The sequence below is a fragment of the Lycium ferocissimum genome, chromosome 4 (assembly GCF_029784015.1).
Source record: "Lycium ferocissimum isolate CSIRO_LF1 chromosome 4, AGI_CSIRO_Lferr_CH_V1, whole genome shotgun sequence".
NCBI classification, from domain to species: domain Eukaryota; kingdom Viridiplantae; phylum Streptophyta; class Magnoliopsida; order Solanales; family Solanaceae; genus Lycium; species Lycium ferocissimum.
The window spans coordinates 51303780-51326279 of NC_081345.1; the positions used below are offsets into that span (position 1 = coordinate 51303780).

Consider the following 22500-nt stretch of genomic DNA (forward strand, 5'->3'; position numbering starts at 1 on the left):
TGTTAGTTGCTTCTTGTTTATATGCGTGAACTAATCATTGTCGGCCTATGATACCTACGAGCCTAGTGTTGTGCTCATACTACTCTTGCTAATTCTCATGCAGGTGTAGAATTATTTTCAGGTGATGTTCGGAGTCTCACGACCGTTTCGAGGCATTCGTCAAAGACGTTTGGGTGAGCTATTGCAACCCAGAGTCTCTCCTTAGATTTCTGTTGTTCTCTATCCTTAACAGAAGTCGTATCCAGTTTGAGTCTGTTATCTATTCAAATTGTAAACTTCTTAGAAGCTCTTGTATGAGTCTAGACCAGATTTTGGGAATTTCTTATAATAACAGTATTTATTCCGCATGTGGTATCAAATTAAGGTAGTTATCGAAGGGTTCGCCCACCAGGGAGGGTTAGTGTGGGTGCCCGCATGATCCATGATTTGGGTCGTGACAGATCCAAAATGGATAGAAGCCATAAAGGCAGAAATCTCAGCATTGCAAGATAACATACATGGGATATTGTCAGTTTACCAGCAGGAAAGTCACTTATAGGGTGTAAATGGATATATAAAGTGAAAACAAGTCCACATGTGAAGTTGAAAGGTATAAGGCAAGGTTAGTAGCAAAGGGATATAGTCAAAAGGAGGGTATAGATTACTAAGAAACCTTCAGTCCTGTAGTAAAGATGAAGACTGTAAGGACAGTTTTGACAGTTGCAGCTCAAAACAAATTGTACATCCATGGATATCTTTAATGCATTTCTATAGGGTGATTTGAATGATGAGATCTATATGGAGTTACCTCAGGGATTTAAGAGCCAGGGGGAAAAGAATCCAGTGTGTAGACTCATTAAATCCCTGTATGGATTGAAACAGGCACCTAGACAATGGAATGCTAAGCTATCTCAGGCCCTATTGAGTTATCAGTTCAAGCAAAGTGAGCATGATCATTCCTTGTTCATCAGGAAGACAGCAATAGACTCAGTATTTGTACTCATATATGTTGATTATATGCTCATAACTAGAAGCAGCCTACAAGTTATTGAAGAAACTAAAAATCAGCTGAAACAATCTTTCAAGATGAAGGATTTAGGTGAACTCAAATATTTCTTAGGCATTGAGTTTGCAAGGTCAAAACATGGCATACTCATGCATCAAAGGAAATATACACTTGAACTTATTGCTGAAACTGGATTAAGTGGCTCAAAACCAGCGGTAACACCTATTGATACAAATGCCAAGCTAACTACAAAGGAGTATGATGATTTAGTCAACAAAGAAAATTCAAAATCTAAGGAAACCAGCTCAAAAACTAGGATCATACATGATCCACTGGCTGATCAAGGAGCTTATCAAAGACTAATAGGGAAGTTGTTGTATCTGACCATGACCAGGCCTGACATATCATTTGGAGTACAGAAACTAAGTCAATTTATTCAGCAACCTAAAAAAATCCCATATAGAGGCAGCTCTAAGAATAGTAAGATATATAAAAGGCTAGCCAGGACAAGGAGTTGTACTGTCAAGTACTCAAGATAACAAAATTTCTGCCTTTTGTGATGCAGATTAGGCATCTTGTCCACATACTAGAAAGTCTATATCAGGATACTTGGTAAAACTTGGGAATTCTCTTGTATCATGGAAATCAAATAAGCAATCCACAGTTTCAAGAAGCTCAGCAGAGTCAGAATACAGAAGCATTACTACGGTGGTCACAAAGATAATTTGGTTTCTAGGCTTGATGGAGGAGCTAAGTATTGAATTTCAGAAACCAGTTGAAATGTTCACTGATAGTCAAGCATCAATACAGCTGGCTGCAAATCCTGTATATCATGAAAGGACTAAGCATATTGAGATTGATTGCCATTTCATTAGGGAAAAGATTACACTAGGATTGGTGGCTATTAAATATGTTCCTACTTAAGAGCAACCTGCAGATTTACTATCAAAAGGATTATGCAAAGTTCAGCATCTCTATCTATGTTCCAAGCTAGGAGTCCAAAATATTTTTTCACTTCCTAGCTTGAGGGGGAGTGTTGAGACAAGTGATCCAAATGGTGGTTAAGTTAGTTAGAGGAGTAGATGTTAGTTAAAGGTAGTTAGAAGGATTAGTGTGAAATCAGTTGTAGAGTTCAGGGACCAAAGTGTTAATAGCTAAGTATGAGTTAGTTTTAATTCATAAGTTTGTTACAAGATTAGGCTCTCTTTTATTTTTTTCGTTTGTATGTATACCAGATATACAGACCTATATACACATCACAAATAATGAGAATTCATTGCATTTCCTTCTTCTTACTTCTTATTCTTCATGTACATTGAGATCAGGATCATTGATCCTTCTTCTTCTTCTGAAAAACTACAATTTTCAATATAATTGGTTACTAGTTTGCCTACTTGTTAGATATTATTAGGTCTGGAAGAGGATTTGGTCCTCAAGTTTATCTATGAATTATAACTTTCGCTCGAGTTTGGTATTCATCGTCCTTATTGTCTATCTAATAAATACTGAATGATTTCTAAGATTAGACTTCGCATTAATCTGTACTAGTGTCGTGGTTCCATTATTTTCAATATAATTAGTTATTACTCTATCTACTTGTTAGATAATATTAGGTCGACTTATATTATTATTTCATTATATATGCAGAAGAATTTAGTTGCTAAATACTTAATTGAGATATTCACTCATGTATTCAGGAGATGGTATGTGGTTTTCAAGTTTTTAATGGCTCCAAACTTAAAAAAAAAAAAAAAAAAAAAAAAAAAAAAAAGATCTAACTCCCTTTGGATTATATATTAGTTGTTGAAGGAAAATACAATAATTTACCAGGAACACATAGTTCCCCAAAGATTCTTCAATATTTGTTTCAGTAGTCATCAATGTAATCACATGTTTATGGAACACGACCTATATTAATTTATTCAAAGTCTATGAAGATTTGAGTTTCAAAAAAGAAGATTGATCCATGAACAATGCTGGAATCTTCCACAGAAGTTCTTCGGCACAGAGAAGAGAGTTTTCTTAGGGAAAGAGCAGAAATATTTTTCTTTTCTATGTTAGACTGTAGTGTGAGATTTCAAATTTAGAAGTTCCTAATCGTTAGGACTTCTCTTTATATAATCTCAAGAATGCAACTGTTCGGGGACTCTCCCAATAGTTGTGTCTTTTCTCTCTTTTCTTTTATTGTAATTTAATAATAATAAATAACTCATTATATATTTATTTATATTGATACGATCCAGATTGACCCACATGGGTGGTCCAAATCCAATTTCCAACACTCTTGCAGTTAAGTTTTTAGGTGCAAACAATTCCATAGTTGCTTATATATACTTTCAGGCTTACATTGTCACACCCTGAACCATGGTATGGGCGTAACCGGGCACTCGGTGCCTGACTGTATGTGACCGATCGAACCTCATGGCCTGGTTAATCAACATGGGACATGTACTGATGCGGGATATAAGTTAAATCCTGAAAGTCTGAATAAGCATGAGATTAAGTAATCATGAGTACGAAAATAATGCTTTAAACATAATTACGGAAATAGTATAGAAAACTTGATGATGTAGCTGACAAGGCTAAACGCAACTGAGTATCTGACATGACATACTAGACTAGTCTATGAAACCTCTGAACATGAGTCTGAATGCTAAATTGTTTACAGGGACAAGGCCCCTGACATACCTCTACTGCATAACATGACATGAATCTAAATAAAGATGACACCCCGAATGAGATGGGGTTCACCACAAGCTGATACGTACGATGTCCTAGCGAGCAGATCCGTCGTACTATAAATCAATGTCTGCATTGTGAAATGCAGGCCCCGGGCAAAAGGGACGTAAGTAAATTTGAATTGTATTTATATGTAAGAAAATTGAATGAATAAACATGGCACACGAAATAATAGGAACTGAATTTGAAACCGTAAGTTGAACATGAACATGAGTATCATCTGACATGAGTTAAACATTTTAAGTGAGAGAGCCTTAGTATAACCGATATGTAACCACCACGTGAGCACGTGGCGTCTGATCACTGCCCGATCAGCTAAGCTATCCCGCACATTGCCGGGGTACGAGACATGAACATGACATGAATGGATTTATAAAATAACCCGCAATGGGTAAACATGCAGGAATCGTTCTAACTGGGCGGAGCGATCCTTATCCTACGTTAGCATACGTAGTTTCAAGTATTAAACTTTCTCGGTAATCTATGCAACTCCCAAAACACGAACATGAATATAGTTGGCTTAGAAAGCCCATGGATTTAATAAACATGATTTGTAAGTATAATATAACATGAATATAGTTTTTGTAAGTGTCACGACCCGCCTAGAGGGCCGTGACGGGTACCCGGAGCTAGATACCGAGCACCATACATCGTACCATTATCGCCTTAACCTGTATTCATATAAGCTTCATAAACATGTACACATATCCACATATGCCCACATTCATGACAGCAAAAGAATAATGTACGAAATATACGTCGAGGGCACATGACAAGTATCTACGAGCCTCTAACTGAAACTCTGAGGGCATGACGATGGGACAGGACCCCATCATATCCAAATATGTACCCAAAAGAATATGTATCAAAAACGGCACCTCCGATCTATGGAAGTGCTCTAGTGCAAGCTGGTCCGACTCCTATGAGGCTGGGTCGTCTCCCTGTCTACCTGTGGGCATGAGCACAACATCCAAAAGGAAAGGATGTCAGTACGAACAATGTACTGAGTATGTAAGGCATATATCATAAAGTAACAGAAGTACAAGAAGACAAAACAAAGATGAACAGATAGCTGGTAACTGCTTGCCTCTTAAGGCGGAGCCATGCATGCATACGCGTAACATATCATATCATGTATTGCTGCGGAACGTGCAGCCCGATCCATATTTTGCCGTGGAACGTACGGCCCGATCCATTATCCATATAGCCCGCGTCCGGGCATCCCGCGTCCGGGATAATATCATCATATGCCAGCTGATCAGGTGGCTATGCATCTATAGCATATATATAATATACGTAGCATGCATGAGAGCCCAAATAAAAGTGCACTCTCTCGGAGTGACATAAGGTCGTAAACCTCCGAGTGCATTATGACATCATCATCATTAGATCGTGTCTGGGGATCCATGGCGTAACCTACGGCCATATGTAATATAGCTCAGACATAAGCCGAAGCCATATGCTTTATAGCCTGGGGCCATATGTAATATAGCTCACTTAGACACGAACAGTGGCCATATGCTTTATAGCCCACTCAGTCACGTCAGGAAACCATTTAGAATGCAAATCTTGAAAATCTTTCGGATTGGAGTTGTTGTAAGATTCTTTGGGAACTATAAGCTTTTGGCATTTCTAGGAGTAAAATATCGAGAATAACATATACAAAATCAACATATAGGGGTCATGCCTTTGAAAGAAGAAGGGTATAGCCTCACATACCTTTGTGTCTCCTTAACGACGTCGACTAAGAGCTCTCCCTCCGACTTACGATTCTACATATAAGAGGGCTCGTACGAAGGTTAGATTGTTAAAGGCATACTTACGTTTAAACTAAAGCGACTAAAGCTAACGAAAATTGGGCAGCATTTCGTTTGTTTCGACAACTCTTCCTCATATAACCAAACAGCCCCAAACAACACAACAACATCCATAATATCATAACACGCAAATTTCCCACAAGTTAAACATTTTTCGACCTCTAAACTCATTTCCGGAATTCCCCATAACCATTACTCGAACACAACTTCATACTTGCTTATAGTTCGAGTTCTTCAACTACTCAACACCCTTTCTATCATAAAATAATTGTAATACTCACCTTAATTACGTAAGGATGATATTTTGGATAGAAATACTCCACTTGAGAAGAACTCCACTTGACTACCAAGGAGATTTTCAACCTCTATCAATCCTTCGGAAGCATTTACACCCTTGATTCTACTAATCTTTGATGTTTAATCTTTGTTTCCCCTTCTTGAATATGTATTTATGTGTTAGGGAGAGGTTTCTAGAGGTTTTTGGAAGTTTGGAGAGATGAAAAATGAGAAAAAGGAGAGGAAACCGTGTATATATGAAAATAAAACTCGGACCCGACCCGAAATATATGGTCCACTATACGGACCGTATAATTTATACGGTTCGTACATTGGACCGTATGTTTCCTCCAGATTGCCACCCTTCACTAGAAGGGTTCTACGGCCAGATGTACGGGACGTATAAAATATACGGTCCGTACATTGGACCGTATAATCCCCAGTCTTTCCGATTTCGTTCTCGTCGCTTCGTTTGATATCGAATCCTTATGGAACCTTCTTGGTACTCGTGCAACACCTCCTTAACGATCTAATGGACATTATAACTCGTCCTTAAATCCTTGCTAAACATTCCTTAGCTCGACGCCCATGAAATCCTTCCCAAACGTAACTTATACTTCACTTTTATAACGAGCCTAGTTTCGCCAAGTCCGATAACCTAAGAATCTTATCGTATATACATTAAGGTTGCCAATCACCCTCTTGTAGTCGTGAAGGTCTCATGTACGCCTTGACCGACGTTAGTCCATTCACGACACAATGTCACGAATTTACCGAGGTGTAACAGTAAGACATGGAGAATCATAGAGGATTTATGAAGTAATTCAATAGTAATTCATAATTACTTATGTTGCATGCTTGAAACTCATGGAATCGATATTATGAGCTGATACGCTCAAATTACACCTAACAAATGGCGTAAAGCGGATGATATCAAATATAGTACCAAACTAGGTTGGGGTCGAATCCCACGGGGAATAGGGTGTGAAAAGGTTACTAAAGTGGTTGACCACTTTCTTGCGGTCTAGTTTCATATTCCGTTAAGTTTGTTATTGTTTGTTTACTAATTAAATTGCTTTGATTCTAATAAATATGATTAAAGAACCAAGGTTGTGTCCCCCTTTAGATGAAGTGTATGCAATGGGTATTGCTCTTGATATACTTCTAATGGATTGTTGTACGAATGCATTTAACCTCTACTTGAATCCCTAATATTTCCCAATAGTTAAGGACTATTTCTCTTTATGATTTTGCCAAATATAAAAGAGCATCTATGAAGAACGGTTAATTTGTGCCAAATAAATTAATTCCTCTTATTCCTAAGTGAATCTATTAAACGAGGGTTAACGTCCCGAGTTCTTGTTATTTGTTCTTACCAAACCCTAACCTATTTTCCCAAATAAATCAAGGTTGATGTCTTAAATTAATATTTGCAACCATCAACTAACAATGGAGAATAAAGAATAAGTAAACCCTAACAACCCGCTATGCATATATATCAATCCAATTCCAATCACATAACTCTCATCATTGGGTTCACAACCTTAGTAATGAATTTAACTACTCATATTGAAGAACGAAGAATATAATAAAAAAGAATTCATAATGCTTACTATTGATTAGAATTAGAATAAAGTACGCAGACAGTTCACTAGGTGTTGCTGCATTTGTTCCTACTATGGAGCTCTACAGGAGTGGTCTCCGTACTGCTACTTACTAGCTACTAATTGCTAACTTAGGACCTTTTTTAGTTCCCATTTTGGATCTACTATTGGATACTATTACAAACTTGACAAGGAACTTGCTTAATTGTGGCAGCCAATTGACAGGCTTCCTCTGATTCCTGGTGTTCTTGAGGTCGTACGAATTGTTTACACTGGGGCAAGTTCAAAATTTTTGTCACTATTGCGTTTGTGTTTTCTCCAAAGTTGAAAGATAGGTCGAACGTGTAGCAGGAAGTTTGTTTGAAAGCTTAGAAAATTGAGGGAGTCAAAAGTCTTAAGTAATACTTAGAAGCTAAAAAAAAAAAAAAATTTTTTTCCGGAAAGCACTTTTAAAAATATATATATATATATATATTCACCCAGAATCACTTTTGAAAAATTGTCCAAGCACAAAATACTATTCTGATAGATGCAGAAGTGCTTTTCAAATTGATTAGCCACATACAAACTGCTACTGCTCAAAAGTATTTGTTTTTTTGGAAAAACACTTTTAACAAAAAATAAATATTTCACATAAGCAGATTTTGAAAGTTTGGCCAAACAAGCTATATTTCTCTAAGATAGTGAGATTTGACTTATATACACTGGTTTTGAAAGCTTGGCTGTACCCTTCCATTGTAGTGGTTTGCCTACAAGAACTTGATCTTCAAACCTGACAGGTAATTCTCTTTTCTTAGGTTTTATGAACTAGTGGTGGTTAAGTTCATTATTCATACCTTTGTGTTTACCCAACTTACCTTTATTCTTAATTACATTTTGCTACTAACAGGGAAGCTTTGATATCAAAGATCAAGGACTTGTACAAGGACATTATTGGAAGCAGCTAAAAGGAAACAGAGTCTTGGTGCTGCTGCAGAGACATGGTCAAAAATAGATTTCAGTTGAGCAAATTTGCAGCTTTGCTCTTCAAACTGTAAACTCTGCTTTGTTCTTTTGCTATCTTTTTATTCTAACACAATAAAACTCAACTGAACTATGTCTATATATGTGCTTATTTGTACATTGTCTTTTCATTTTCTCACCTACACATTTTTTCTTTAGCAGTTGGAAGTTAATGTATATCAATGCTTTCAAGTAGATCCATGTCTTTGGTAATTACTTAAAAGAAATTGCAGAAGAAAACATGTTTATGGTTATTGTAGTCCAATAGCTATACATCCAAATAGTGAAGAGGCAATGCCTCTTCCTAGCAAGGGCGGAGGGAGAGTGTTGGCTACGGGTTTGGCTGAACCCAATAGCTTTGATTCAAACTTTGTATTTGTCTTAAAAATTCATTGAATATGTACAAATTATTTATTTAGAATCCAGTAACTTGAAAAGATTGGAATCTAGAGCCCATAAGCTTCAAATCCTGGTTCCGTCTCTGCTTCCTAAAGGATGTTAAATTGTCAATGGTCTACTCTGCCCTTTGAAAGAGAAGACCATTATTCATAATCATAGTAAATCTTTCTAACAATTTGTGAACCAAACAGAAAAACGAACTTGTAAATCCAAATGGTGATTCTGCATGTTCTCTCCTAAATGGGGAGCAAAGCAGTACTATATAGCTAAATGCAAAATTATACAGCAAACATGTATTGCTGTCTTAAGTCAATTGTTCGGATCTTTGCATTGTGAATGCATAAGTATATTCGAACTAGCTGGAGTGTCCGCCACAGAATTATGAACAGGTAACATCATTAACTCGTATATACTTCTCTCCTTCCCCACGAGTGAGGAACAAGTTATTGTTTGAGACATAATATCATTAAGTAATTAAAAGTGTGCTCTCTTTAACAATTTAAACTTATAGATGAGATGGTCACACAACTCAACATGATGTTAGAGCAAGCAGCTTAAGCTTTTAGGAGTAAATGAGATGGTCACATAGTTCAGCAGTTATCACAAGAAGATGATATTCTAAGGGTCTATTTGTTGAATTTCAGCTTTTATTTCTAATGCCATAAGACCCTTCTTGGTTCTTTTTTTCAACTTTCAATGATAAGTTTCTAAAAGGGAGTGAAATCAACATTATCCTACTAGTACAAGAACAATACAAAACCTATTAAACTTAGGTTCATATGGATCCTTCACCAATGAGGCTCCAGAGACACCATATCTGTTTATCCAATCCAGCATTCATGATGACATATTTTTCAGGAGATCAGTGAATAGCTCTCATCTCCAATATAAAAATAGCTCTGCTTGTTTTGTTTACAGAAATCACAAAAATAAATATGTGGACTTAAAATTTTTGGAATGGAAACTACTCAGAGAAAGGTTGGAATTTGAGCATAATTAAGAGAACTAAAATAAATAACTAACGAAGAGTGAAATTAAAGCATTATATCTTTGTTTAAACAAAGAGTACATGAATGGATTCTGAAGTATCTAATAAATAGTCTATTAGAGTAAGCGACTATGTTTGTTATAAACGTAAAACGATTTTAACCATTCTCATTCCAAAATCAAAAGTTACCATAAACCTAAGATTTGGTGTCCAAAAAAAAGACTAAATCACTTGACAAAATCAAATTGCAATATTGGACCTAAAATTCGTGAAGAGATTGTAATATGCAACTTATTGTTTTTCACCACAACCACCCTCACTTTACAAAGAACGTTGGACATCTCTTCAAGCTCTTCTTTTGACATCTTATGATGCCAACTTCCTTGGCCACCTTAAGTGTACATTTATATGTCTAATTAACCTTAGAAAGTTCAGTAATATGATCCTCTTCTACTAAATTAATAGAACCTATGAGTTCACCGTTAGCTAGTTCACAACCTGACAGTTTGCTTAGAACAGTCTAGGAGACCTGGTCCCTGAACTTTTTCACAGATAATAATGGAAAGTAAATAAGGCAAGATATTTACGTGAAAAGCTCCTTACTCAAGGAATTAAAAAGCACGACCTATCATAGTAGGATTTACAACTTCACTAAACTGAGCAACTTCAGATTACAACCTATTGCAACCTAGGAATTAAAAATCTTAATCCCTAACCCTTACAATATACCTATTGTAAGCACCTTTACAATAACTCTATTGGAAAGCTCCAAGTCTTGACTACCTCTAGCCAACGACCCAACTACTACTTAGCCAACTCTAGCCAAGAAAAGAGTCCGGAACCAAAATGACCCCAAAAAAACTTTTTGGACCAAAATACCCCAACAACAAAAAAAAGGTGGCATAAGTGCCTTTAGCGCAGTAATTTACTGCGCTAAAGGACTTAACCGTAACTTTTTCTATAACGCAGCAAAATACTGCGTTATAAAACCAGTAAAAAAAAAAAATCTATAACGCAAGATTTTACGCATTATAGAAACGATTAAAAAAAAAAATTGGCCAACTTTATTAATTGCAACACTTTAGTATTTTTTTCCATACTTTGACCAACGATTAGTCGTGTGTCAAGACTCCGAAATGTCAATATTTTATATAGAACCTGATATTTTTTTCTGCGTACAATAATATAGGCTCAATACATCAAGGATACTTAAACGTTCGAACCGTCATTTTAGGGGTTGAAAAGGTGCTCGAAGTAAGTTTTGTTTGAAAACTTAAGGTTTAAGTGTTCTATATACATAGACGTCCATTTTTGTTTGAAGACTTGTTATCATGAGCTTAAAGTTTTTTATTTTTAGGATTTAGATTTAAGTGTGTTATTTTTTAAAGCGTAACTTTATTTCGAATATACGCGATTTTTTGCGCTCGGACGTCCGATTTACGTGATTTTTTTTTTTGCAATATATTCGAAATAAAGTTACGCATTAAAAAATAACACACTTAAGGAACACTTAATGTTTTTTTCCATAAAAAGATCGCAACATCTTATTTTAATAAATCTTTTCTTTGCAACACTTAGTGTTTTTTTCCATACTTTGACCAACGATTAGTCGTGTGTCAAGACTCCAAAACATCAATATTTTATATAGAACCTGATATTTTTTTCTGCGTACTATAATGTAAGCTCAATACATCAAGGATACGTAAACGTTCGGATCGTCGTTTTAGGGGTTGAAAAGGTAACCAAAGTAAGTTTTGTTTGGAAACTTTAGGTGTAAGTGTTTTATTTTTAAGGTTTTTATTTAAGCGTGTAATTTTTTAATCAAGACATAACTTTATTTTGAATATAAATCTAATTCTAAAAAATATAGGGAGAAAAACTAGTTGTAAAGTGGTCAAACTTTAGATGGTCATAACTTTGCGTTGGGATGTCCGTTTTACACGATTTTTTTTATCTTGCGCATTTTTTCGAGATCTACGCGAACAAACTGCCACAAGGCAGTTTGGCTGAGCCGATTTTTAAAAAAACACTTGTTATCCTATTCAATTTCAATACTCCCCCAAATTGGCTTGAAGTTCTTAGTTTTCTTTACTTATAATATAATGATACGCAATAGATTTCAACGTAAAAATTCCGGAGCAATGTAGCTGTGAATGTCAATTTCACTTTTGTGGTTTCAATTTTTCAAAATAAAGCTGACTAATTTTCTCGACATATAAAGTTGATTAAAATAAGCTTCGAGCACCTTTTCAACTCCTAAAATGACGATCCGAACGTTTACGTATCCTTGATGTGTTGAGCCTACATTATTATACGCAGAAAAAAATATCAGGTTCTATATTTACTTCTATCCACAAAAAAAGGTTAAGCAGCATTCATCATTAAGAAAGAACTTCCCCATGAGTTCATGATCCTATATCAACATGCACAATCAGCAAGGTAAGCAAGCACGTAAAACGTCACATACTTTACTTTCCCCCCTTTTGGCATCATCGAAAAGGACAGAATAGTACAGGCTTAAAAAAGTTCGGTGACAACAGCCCATGGCCACTCGGGCGACACATCAGTAACACAAGCAGGAACAAAATAGCTTAAACGGAGTAAGCATTGCACAACCAAGGTAAATGCCCATAAAACAAGGTAAGCATCATCTAAAAACCAAACAATTAACAGTCAATACAGCATAAGTTATGGTAATTAAAACAATAAAAGAGCCAATGTCATCAATAAAAACGGGGTAGAAAAAGGAGGACTAGATTGAAGGCACCAAGAAATGTAGCTAGAGAGCCCTGATAGTTGCTCTCTAATCTTGGATCATCTGGTCACGTAACTTATCTAGCTTGATTCTTAGTTCCTCATTCTCCGCTCTCAATTTTGTGTTAGCATTTGTCAGTTCAGCATTGGGACCTGGTCCTTGAGCCTTTGCTGCAAACTGAGTCTTCAGAACCACAATCTCAGCTTGGAGCTTTTCAATTTCTGCAAGTGCACTCTCCTGTGCCTCAATCAAGCTGGAAATGGTTGAGTTGCTGCCAACACCTCTTTTCTTTTCGACACACTCACAATCTTCCAAGGTTGCCAAGGTGACCAGCGGTTTTCTTGAACCCATAGAAGCTTTCCCAGTTTTGATGTTGAAGAATTCAAAGATTTTTGTCAAAAAAACAAATCCATATGGAAGCCCATCCTTGCCTTCTTTGGCATTTACCACTTTTATCATGTGTTCAATCATTATAGCAAATAGACTGATGTCTTGAAAACTTGCTAGAGCTTCTAGAAGGACCAGGTCCGTGACAGAGGCCATGCATCGTCGTTCTGCCCTAGGAAGTAATGATTTGTTGACAATCTCAAACAAAAGCTGATATTCGTGTTTCAGTTGTTTCTTAAACAACCTTTTTCCAGTCACAGACACCCTTTTTTAACAACCAACTCTATGAAGGTTTGAGAGGCCTCGCCTTCCACTGATTTCAACCCATCAGTTAGGACATCAAGGATCTCTCCCAGCTTGCTTCATCCAATTCTAAATCAATTCCATTCACAGTCACAACTAATGTATAGTCATCGGTATACACCAGAGAAGCATAGAACTCTCTTACTTCATCCTCGAACATGCCTGGAGTAGGAGAAGCAAACAGGTGCTCCCACTTTTGAAATTCAATCATTTCCATCACTTCTCGCATTCCATTGTTTTCAGAAATGTCAGGGTCAAAGACTCTACCAAACAACACTTTTTGCTTCCTCAAGTTTTCCTGCCTTTGAATTTTAACTCTTTGATCCTTTGTCTTTTCTTGGTGGGACCAGGTTCTTCTCCTGAAACACTTTTCCTTTTCTTAGCAAGACCAGATGCATTTTTCTCCAGATTTCCATCCTCATGAGTGTCTCCTACAATCTCATCTTCCTTAGGCTTCTTTTCTTTGTTTATTGAGTGTTTCTTGGAGTATTTCTTTGCTGATTGAGGTGATTCTTCTTCATATTCATTCTCAGAGACTATAACCACGGTTTCCTTATCTCTTAAGGCATTTTTTATCAGCCTCTTCCTTTTCTTTCGTTTATTCTTTTCTTTGGCATCTTTTAAAACCGTCTCACGTTGAGCCCTACTTCTTTGTCTAGTATTGGGAGGCTTATCGGAGATGTGCTTTCTTGCACTTTCACCACGAAGTTTAGCATGACTTGAAGACATCTTAAAAACAGTTATCAGGTTGTCATCAGAATTGGCTTCTTGAGAGGGGTTTGGGTTACCAGAGTCCTTTTCAGGGGAAGGGTCACCTAAGGGTACAACAATAGTTGATAAGACATTTTCAGTGTCTGCACTGTTTAGATTTTCTATCTCAGTACCAGGTCCCTTATTGGTATCTCCTATTTTTAGATCAAGACTGTTTTCTTCCTGATTTCCTACAGCAATCTCTGAAGCATGTACTTTGTCATCATTTTCAGAAAAGTTTTTCTCCTCATTTTCTAAATTTTCAGATATGCTCAATCCTTTTTCAGACAAGTTCTCATTAAGACCTATTGCAGAGTCAGCAAGAGAGATAAGATTACCTGATTTTTGGAGATTTTCCTCAGAATATCCTTTTCCAACATCATTTTCTTGTTCCTTATCACCATCAACATTTTCAAAATCATGTATGACCAGTGGACTGGATTTGTCAGCAATCTTGCTTTCACTCTCACTACCCATATCCTTGGTGACCTCAGTTTGACTTGAAACTTCAATTTCTCCGTCCTTCTCTACGAATTCCTCAGGAAATTAAAGGAACTTTGAGACAAATAGAGTCTGATCACTATCTCCTAAGTTGGTCTTTTCATTTTCAGGGCATGTTGTAGTAGAAGGAGGAACAAATTTCCTTGGGGTTTGACTTTTGCGAGTCCTGGAGGGACCAGAAACCATAGACTTTGATGGTGAAATGGGTGAGTTTTGATCGGTGGAGATTGATACTACTGACGATGATTCAGGCAGGATTGAGTTTAAGAGGGATTGAATTTTATATAGCGAGGAGATGAGATTCATTTTAGGTGTTGTAAGGGAGGTAGAATCATCTTGAGACATGGTTAGAAAGACAAACAGACGCTAGAAGAAGATAGTTCAAGGTTGTTCAGAGAGAGGGAATAAGAATAAGAGTTAAGGAGGAGAGAGAAACAATATTTTGCCTCAACCTAGATTGAATACAAACAGTTCTGATAGGTCACTCAAAAGGCTTTTCCTTCACACCGGTTTTACTAAGGAAAGATATAAAGTTTTACGCTCCAGTTTTGAAATTCAGGAGGGAGGAATCCTAATGACATTGTACCTTTTGACCGTTTTAAAAAACATACAATAACTGAGACCACTAAACTGAGTCACGGGAATCAGGTTCCTTGAAATTTGTTTTAGAAATGGGCAAGGACTCTAAAAGGTGCAATGTCTCCAATGCTTACGTTGCCCTAAGGATGCCATGTGTGTCCTATAAGAGTATAAAAGTGAGTTAGATGCCACCAAAAAGCACTTTTAGCGTTGTACGTTTCTTCTTAACATAGCCAATCACTAAGAGAATTTTAAGGAAGAGCAACTGGTTAAGCTTGATCAAGCCCAACTCCAACGATTTCTTTCAAAATGCTACCTGCTCAGTGTTTTGGTGAAGATATCTGCTACTTGGTCCTCTGTCTTGTAGAACTTCATACAGATCAACCCATTTAGGAAATGGTGCTTTACATTGATGTGCTTGATCCCTTTGTGTTGCACTTAATTTATTTTACAATGTTAAGTGCAATTGAATTGACACACAACAAGATCACACACCTAGTAAGCACATAAAGAACCTTAAGCCATTGTTTGATCCATAGCAATTTAGAACCGTGAGAGGTAGCAACCACATTCTTAGTTTCAGTAGTAGAAAGAGCCACTGAATTTGTACCCCAAGAGATCAAACATGATCCCAGAAGGTATGTCATTCCAGATGTGCTCTTCCTATCTGCCAAGTATCCAGCATAATCAACATAAGTACATCCTCAAAAGGATAGAAGAGTACCAAGTCCTGCAACATCTTAAGATGCCTCGATATCTTTTCAGCAGGTTTCAGATGCGACTCCTTATGACTTTATTAGAACCTTTGTTTCTTGTGGTGTTTTCAGAATCATCAAGCTTGTTGTGAGGCACTCACCTAGTCCCAATCATTGATCTGTCTGAAGGTCTAGAGACCAGTTGCTTCCATATTTGATCCATCATTTGCATTTACAGACCTATGATCTCCACTTCTTTGCTTTTCGCGCCTCATGAGTGCTTGACATATCGTCTGCTACCCTGTCTTAAGCTTCACCACTTTAGCATTTGACTTTCCTAACTCCTCCTTACCATTGTTGAGAATAAAACATTTGCATCTGAATGCCTTTAGGAAAGTTAGCAGTTTTTTTTTTTTATTCAGCAATTCATAGGGGATCTTCTTAAGCAGGAAAACGATCATACACCTGCTCCCCTCTCATGCAAGCATCACATGCCTTGTGATCTTTGAATTTTATATTTGGTAGCACATGGACCAGGTCCTCGCAACACGCCTATTCAAACAGAGAAAAGCTTGCATGTCCTAGTCATCTTTTTGCTCACAATATCTTTGAGATAGGTGACAACGCAAGAACAGGGGCACTCCACTCCCTTTATCGCGGATTGGGGATGGACTAAGTAACTTATTTCAAGCCATTTACATAGTATACATTGAAAATTGTAAGGAAGAGTATTTTGCCAATTCCAAGAATAACATCTTGTCATCAGAAGATATATTCCCACCTTAAAAGACATTGAGTGAGAGAAAATCATCCATTCTTCTGGTCATATACTTAGAACAGCCACTATTTGAATACTCCTTTTAGCTGCCTCCTCTCACTCCAGCCTGTCATCTAAGTCATTCATTAGATTTGGGAATCCAAACCAGTTTGGGTCCCTTAAAAAGATAGAACAAGTGAATCAAGGTTTCTTTTATTCCATGTAAGTAGAACAACTCTTCTCTTTTGAGGACCAGGCTCCTTTGTTCTAAAATCCTTTTCAAAACATTCCTTATTTATCTGAACAACTTGAATTATGGCTTTGCATCCATCTTTATAAAGAAACGTTTGACCGCAGTAAGTGCATCGCCAAATTTCAGAGTTGGTACCATGCTTGCTATGAGAGTTGTAGGGAATTTATGCCTTATGAAACATAATCACCTGCGTGCCACCGACATCTTGTACATAGAAGCAATTTCATCAGTGTACCCAGTACAACAAGGTGACTTATCAGGATATGCTTTAACCTTCATACTATCCTCCAGTAGCTGTCTACTCTTATCTAGCTCTGAGGTGAGGCTCACTTTGATCTTCTTAAGCTCCTTTTCATGCTCAAGTTGAGTTGTCTCCTTTTTCTTTATTTGAATCTTTAACAGAGATGTCTCTCTTGTTACTTCAACAGCTTGTTCCTTCAGATCTACAATGGAGACTGCCAAGTTATCCTTTTCATGTTCGGAAACACAAAATTATTCAATTAAACCAATCTCAACATCCTCATTATCATTGATAGCAATAGATCTGACTATGAGTGCAAAGGTTGACTCATATTCCGAAGGTCCACTGACAACAATAATCATAAATGTGTCTCCTTGGTCATCTACATCTTGAGACTTACGGGAGAAACCATCTTCCCAGCCAGCCACAACTTGTTTATCCAAGTTGTCAACACCATCACTTCTAATGAGTTTATCATTAGGGACCAGGTTCGTCTTGGCCGCTTTTCCAAATTATTTTTGTACTAGTCAAGCTTAGGAAAAGGACATTCTTTAATGAAATATCCATGCTTCTCACACTTGTGACAATAATAATTTCCTTTTAAGCTCCTGCTAGGACTTCCTTTCTTTAGGACCTCACCATTTCTTCGAACCATCTTTTGAAATCTTCGAGTGAGATAAGCCATATCGTAGTCGTCACTGCTTGAGTTACTTTCAACAGTTTTGAGAACCAGATGCCTCTCTTTCTTTGGTGCCCTTCTTTCCAGATTTTGAATAAACTCACTGCCCTTTCATTCTAAAACCCCTTGCACTATTGCCTTCCACCGCCTATGATATTCTCCATTGAATCTTGGTGGTCTTGTGCTAGATTCTTTCCTTTTTGGGTTTGGTGAACCAGTCATAACGATGACCCTTTCTAGGTGTTAACCTTTTAGAAAGCAGCTGCTTTGATACCAATTGATAGAACCTGTGAGTTCACCGTTAGCTAGTTCACAACCTGACAGTTTGCTTAGAACAGTCTAGGGGACCTGGTCCTTGAACTGTTTTCACAGATAATAATGGAAAGTAAATAAGGCAAGATATTTACGTGGAAAACTCCTTGCTCAAGCGATTAAAAAACGACCTACCCTAGTAGGATTTACAACTTCACTAAACTGAGCATCTTCGGATTACAACCTATTGCAACCTAAGAATTAAAAATCTTAATCCCCAACCCTTACAATGCACCTATTGTAAGCACCTTTACAATAACTCTATTGCAAAGCTCCAAGTCTTGACTACCTCTAGCCAACAACCCAATTGCTATTTAGCTAACTCTAGCCAAGAAAACAAAGTTACAAAGATTGAAATCTGTCCTACTATGATGCTTCTTGACAAGGAATGTAGGAAAACAAATTAAGAGCATTGAACAAGACTCAACTATCCTAGGACTTCAGATGTCTTCAATGGCAGGAACTGGTCCCTTGAATTGTTGAGATCTTGTTTTTGTGGACACCTTATGGAAGGTAGCCGCCACACTTGAGAGAAATATATCCTTTTTGATTTGTAAGTGTTAGGTCAACTAATGCCCAACATGTTGTATAAATATGAGACCAAATAGAGAACATGTGAGAAACATGTGACCATGAATAGTGACTGCTCAAGGGCTTTTAGTTTCCATTATGCATATAGTTGTGCTGCTGCAGTTCTGCGTGAACAGTACAGCAGCTTTACAACTGTTAAGTACCGTGTATTACGCTCGTGGGACCTGATAGAGGACCTGATCCCTGGACCATTTGTAAATCATCAAAACTTATGAAATGCTATGACTCATCATAAATTAAACTCGCTTCTTGTTTTTTTTTGTTCCTACCACAATGATCGAGTCACAGTATGTCCTTTTGTTAAGAACCACAAAGAGGTTTGCATTTGGCTGCGTTTTAAAATCGTTACTCTTTAATTTCTTTCAGTTGTAATTCCTCATGCAGTTTTTGAATTTTCTTGTCCTTCTTTCCTGTAAGATGAAGAATCAGCTAACCGACGAAATGGAGAAAGAACGGAAAAAGAATTAGAGTATGGTTAAAGACTTTAGAATTAAGCACAATATGTTACAATATTATTTGTGAAATATTTCCTTGGGAATGAAAGAATCCACATACCTGATGTGACAGAACCATTATATGCATATGGAGAACAACCTTATATCCAGAAAAATTAACATAGAGAATTTTTGAAAAATGGAGAAGGTTTGATGCAATAAAATGTCCTTAAGAATATTTATATAAGTTGCAAATTGGAATCATAGTGGATGATTAAATGTCTGGCAGTTATGTTTAATGAGATATATTTTGGACATTATTTCATGACATAACTAATAGTCTAATACTAACTTTCTGTCGTTACAATTTTGGGGAAGAGACCGGAGGTCCGAAGCCAAACAGTTGTGATTTTTCCTAAACGTCTTCTCCTTATTTAATTAAGTAATGTATTTATTCACTTTTAAATTTTTACAAATGAGTTAGTTAAGCAAAAAATTTAGGAAAAAAAGGCAAAAGAATCATAAAAAAAAAAAACGTGAATGCTGGCAAAAGAGAAATGTCACATCACTCTTCTTTTGCCTAACTTTATAACATACAGAGATATAGAATAGATATGAAGTTACAAATGCCAGGTAACACACATGTTATACATTACCATAAAAAAATTAACATCGCAATGACACAAAACTTATCAACGTAAACTTAGGGAGGAGGGAATGTTTACTATATATAGCCCTTAATATAGTTCACTTTCTATTTCTTGCATAGGCCCTCAATATTCAGAAACAGAAAAGCTTTCACAAGAATACAAATTTACGACCAAATATCATACCTTTTGAATTATGGCAGGTCAAATATAAGGTGCTCACACATACAATTTAGCTATCCATTCATGGCCGCCTGGATATTCTAAATATAGAGGAAAAAATTTCTTCAACCCGATAGCGGAGTTATCTGAGCATGCCACAAATCCTTGCATAGTTAAACTTAATACTCTACGAAGGTGAGACGCAAGAGAATCATGTACGATTTAATCATATTATTGTTTGAAGAAATTAAATCTATCACTAAAGTAAATTAAAGGAAAAGAATAAAGAGAAAAAATTGCACTTAACATACCTCAACAACTGTGTAGAAAACTTATGGCCATCCAGTTCATTCTTTGCAATTCTCATCTATTATATAAAAAAATAAATGTGTTTTTCCCTCATAACTTTTCATTGCCTCCCACCAATTCACTATTATAATTGCAGCCGTTAGTTTCATTTCACACCTCTTAATTATTATTTTTATTACGAATTATGAATATTTTAACTCTTTTTTTTTTCCAACCAACGGTTACAATCTTCCCGTAGTAAAGAAGAGAGCATATCTCATTTTCAAAATTATATAGATGTAGATTAAATGTCAGTTATGAATATTTATAATTAATTAAGAATAAAAGTTATGAAGATGAAGAGGTGTGAGTTAGGGAGATGAGTTTGTAATATAAAATAATTCAGGAAAATAAGAAAAAGGGCAAAAAAAAAAAAAAAAAAGGAGAAAAAAGGAATGGGGGCCATAGAGAGGTGACATATCACCTTGTTTATGCCTAGCTTTATAGTATATATAGATATAGATTATATCGACACCCATGCTATGAGATGACTAAATGGTACACTTGGTTAAAGGTTGAGTTATTTATCTAGAGAATTTTGAATTGTATGATCATCTCATCTAATTGCTTCCTCGCAAGAAGAACTTTTTTTGTCTTGATTCCAATTCAATACTAAACAAGTCCAAACTAATTGAATACTTGTGTCAGAAATTCCTTGAATCGGTTTGCCATTTCCATAAGTACTTGGCCATGTACTTGGAAACCCCCTATTTGCCAATAGAAATGTTGGCCTTCATCGTCGAGAGGGAAACAGCCCGGATCACCAACTAAGGCCCCTAAATGATCGCTCAATGATAAAGGAGGTAGGGGTGCAGAGACAGCCAAGAGGTTTGCCTAGAAGTAGCTACCCTTGAAAGAGTGCGTAATAGCTCACTGATCAAGCGCTCTTGCGCCGAAGATGAACCGGGCTAAGCGATCTGCTGAAGCTGTGGGATGTAAAAATACATAGGTAGGGGAGCATTCTGCCAATTTGATACCTGAATATTCGGTTTGATACCCTGCTACTAATTCTTCTTCTGCTTCTGGTAAATCAAAAGGTAATCTTTCACACTCAACTAGAGAAGAAATTAGAAAAACGATAAACCCGATGGGTTGACGCCACAAATTCCAACCCCAAAAACCATATTTGACTGCACTTCCATTATATCAACTGTACTTGAACTGTTAGATAATCATAGTCGATGATAACATCCCGTGCCTGGCCGCTATTCTGCGAACCGTTCGTGAGATTTTCACCTCATACGGCTCCTCGTAGGTCACAAATAAATCTAAGGGCCCTTTCCTATTCTTTATCTTTATATGTTTGTCGATAGAGTCAAAATCTATCATAAGGTCCCAAATTAGACCAATGGAATTCGTATCGCTATATTTAAAACTAATAAATAAATGCTTCTCAATTGATCTCATCTTTTATGAATTTTAATTTTTCTTTGTTGATTAATAACCTTATCATTAAATAAAATGCGCTTTATAGCAATATCACATATACATTTCAACCTCGAATTTTCAATTATGAAAAAAAAAATTAGAGAGTCCATTAGTTCACGAATCATGACAAAAAATTTATCTCTCTAAATAGAAATCAAAATTGAATTATAGGAAAGAAAGAATAAAAACAAAAAAAGAAAAACGAAGAAAAAAACAAGACATCCCTCCTTTTTGCTTTTGCAATTAGATTCTTTTCTTTCTATTTCGATTTATTTTATTTCATTCCTATTCTCCTTCTCGAAAAAGGGCCTTTAACCAAAGTAAAAGATTACTTCGTTCTTAATAGTTATTTACTTACTCGGTGGATAGGAACATACTCCGGATCGAATCATGGGAGTACTTCGATCATTTCTACGAACGTAAAGCCCCAATTCGAATTCCTTTATGTACTGAAGTATCTCTCTTGGATAACTTATATAATCTCAATTACTAATCCTTTGTGTATCTTGATCTTCCTAACCATCCACTCATTTTTGCTTTCAACCTCCCGTTGTGGAAATCCATCTATGGTAATAGATAGTAAAAACTTCATACAGTTGATCTTTTGAACCCGCTTCAAGCTATCATGACAATTCACCAATCTTGGGGTAAACAATCTCTATTGCTTATGTTTACTTTTTTCACCATTTGACTCAACATTTTTACTGCAAATTTAGAAGCCGTTTTCTTTCACTCATATAACTATCTGGCCAACTGCCCATCCTACCTCCTCTACGTTCTTGCCAGCCCATCTTTATCTCAGTAGAGTCCTTCAGTGGCACGTTTCGGTCCTCTTCCCCATTACTTAGAAAAAGTGAGCCATGGGTTC

General features: G+C 36.5%; 1 protein-coding gene and 1 long non-coding RNA gene across 2 annotated transcripts; one reads left to right on the plus strand and one right to left on the minus strand.

The window, feature by feature from the left end:
• Nucleotides 1–8139: 8139 nt before the first annotated feature.
• LOC132054843 (uncharacterized) lies at nt 8140–8541 on the plus strand. Its single transcript, XR_009414376.1, has 2 exons — nt 8140–8200; nt 8311–8541. It is a non-coding gene; the product is annotated as an uncharacterized LOC132054843 (long non-coding RNA).
• Nucleotides 8542–13543: 5002 nt separating this feature from the next.
• On the minus strand, nt 13544–14938 carry LOC132054166 (uncharacterized). The gene is made up of 2 exons (XM_059446218.1): nt 14081–14938; nt 13544–13984 (listed from the first exon to the last, which is right to left on the minus strand). The coding sequence occupies exons 1-2, from the start codon at nt 14480–14482 to the stop codon at nt 13544–13546; spliced, it is 843 nt and encodes a 280-aa protein (XP_059302201.1). The 5' UTR covers nt 14483–14938.
• Between the last annotated feature and the right edge of the window lie 7562 nt (nt 14939–22500).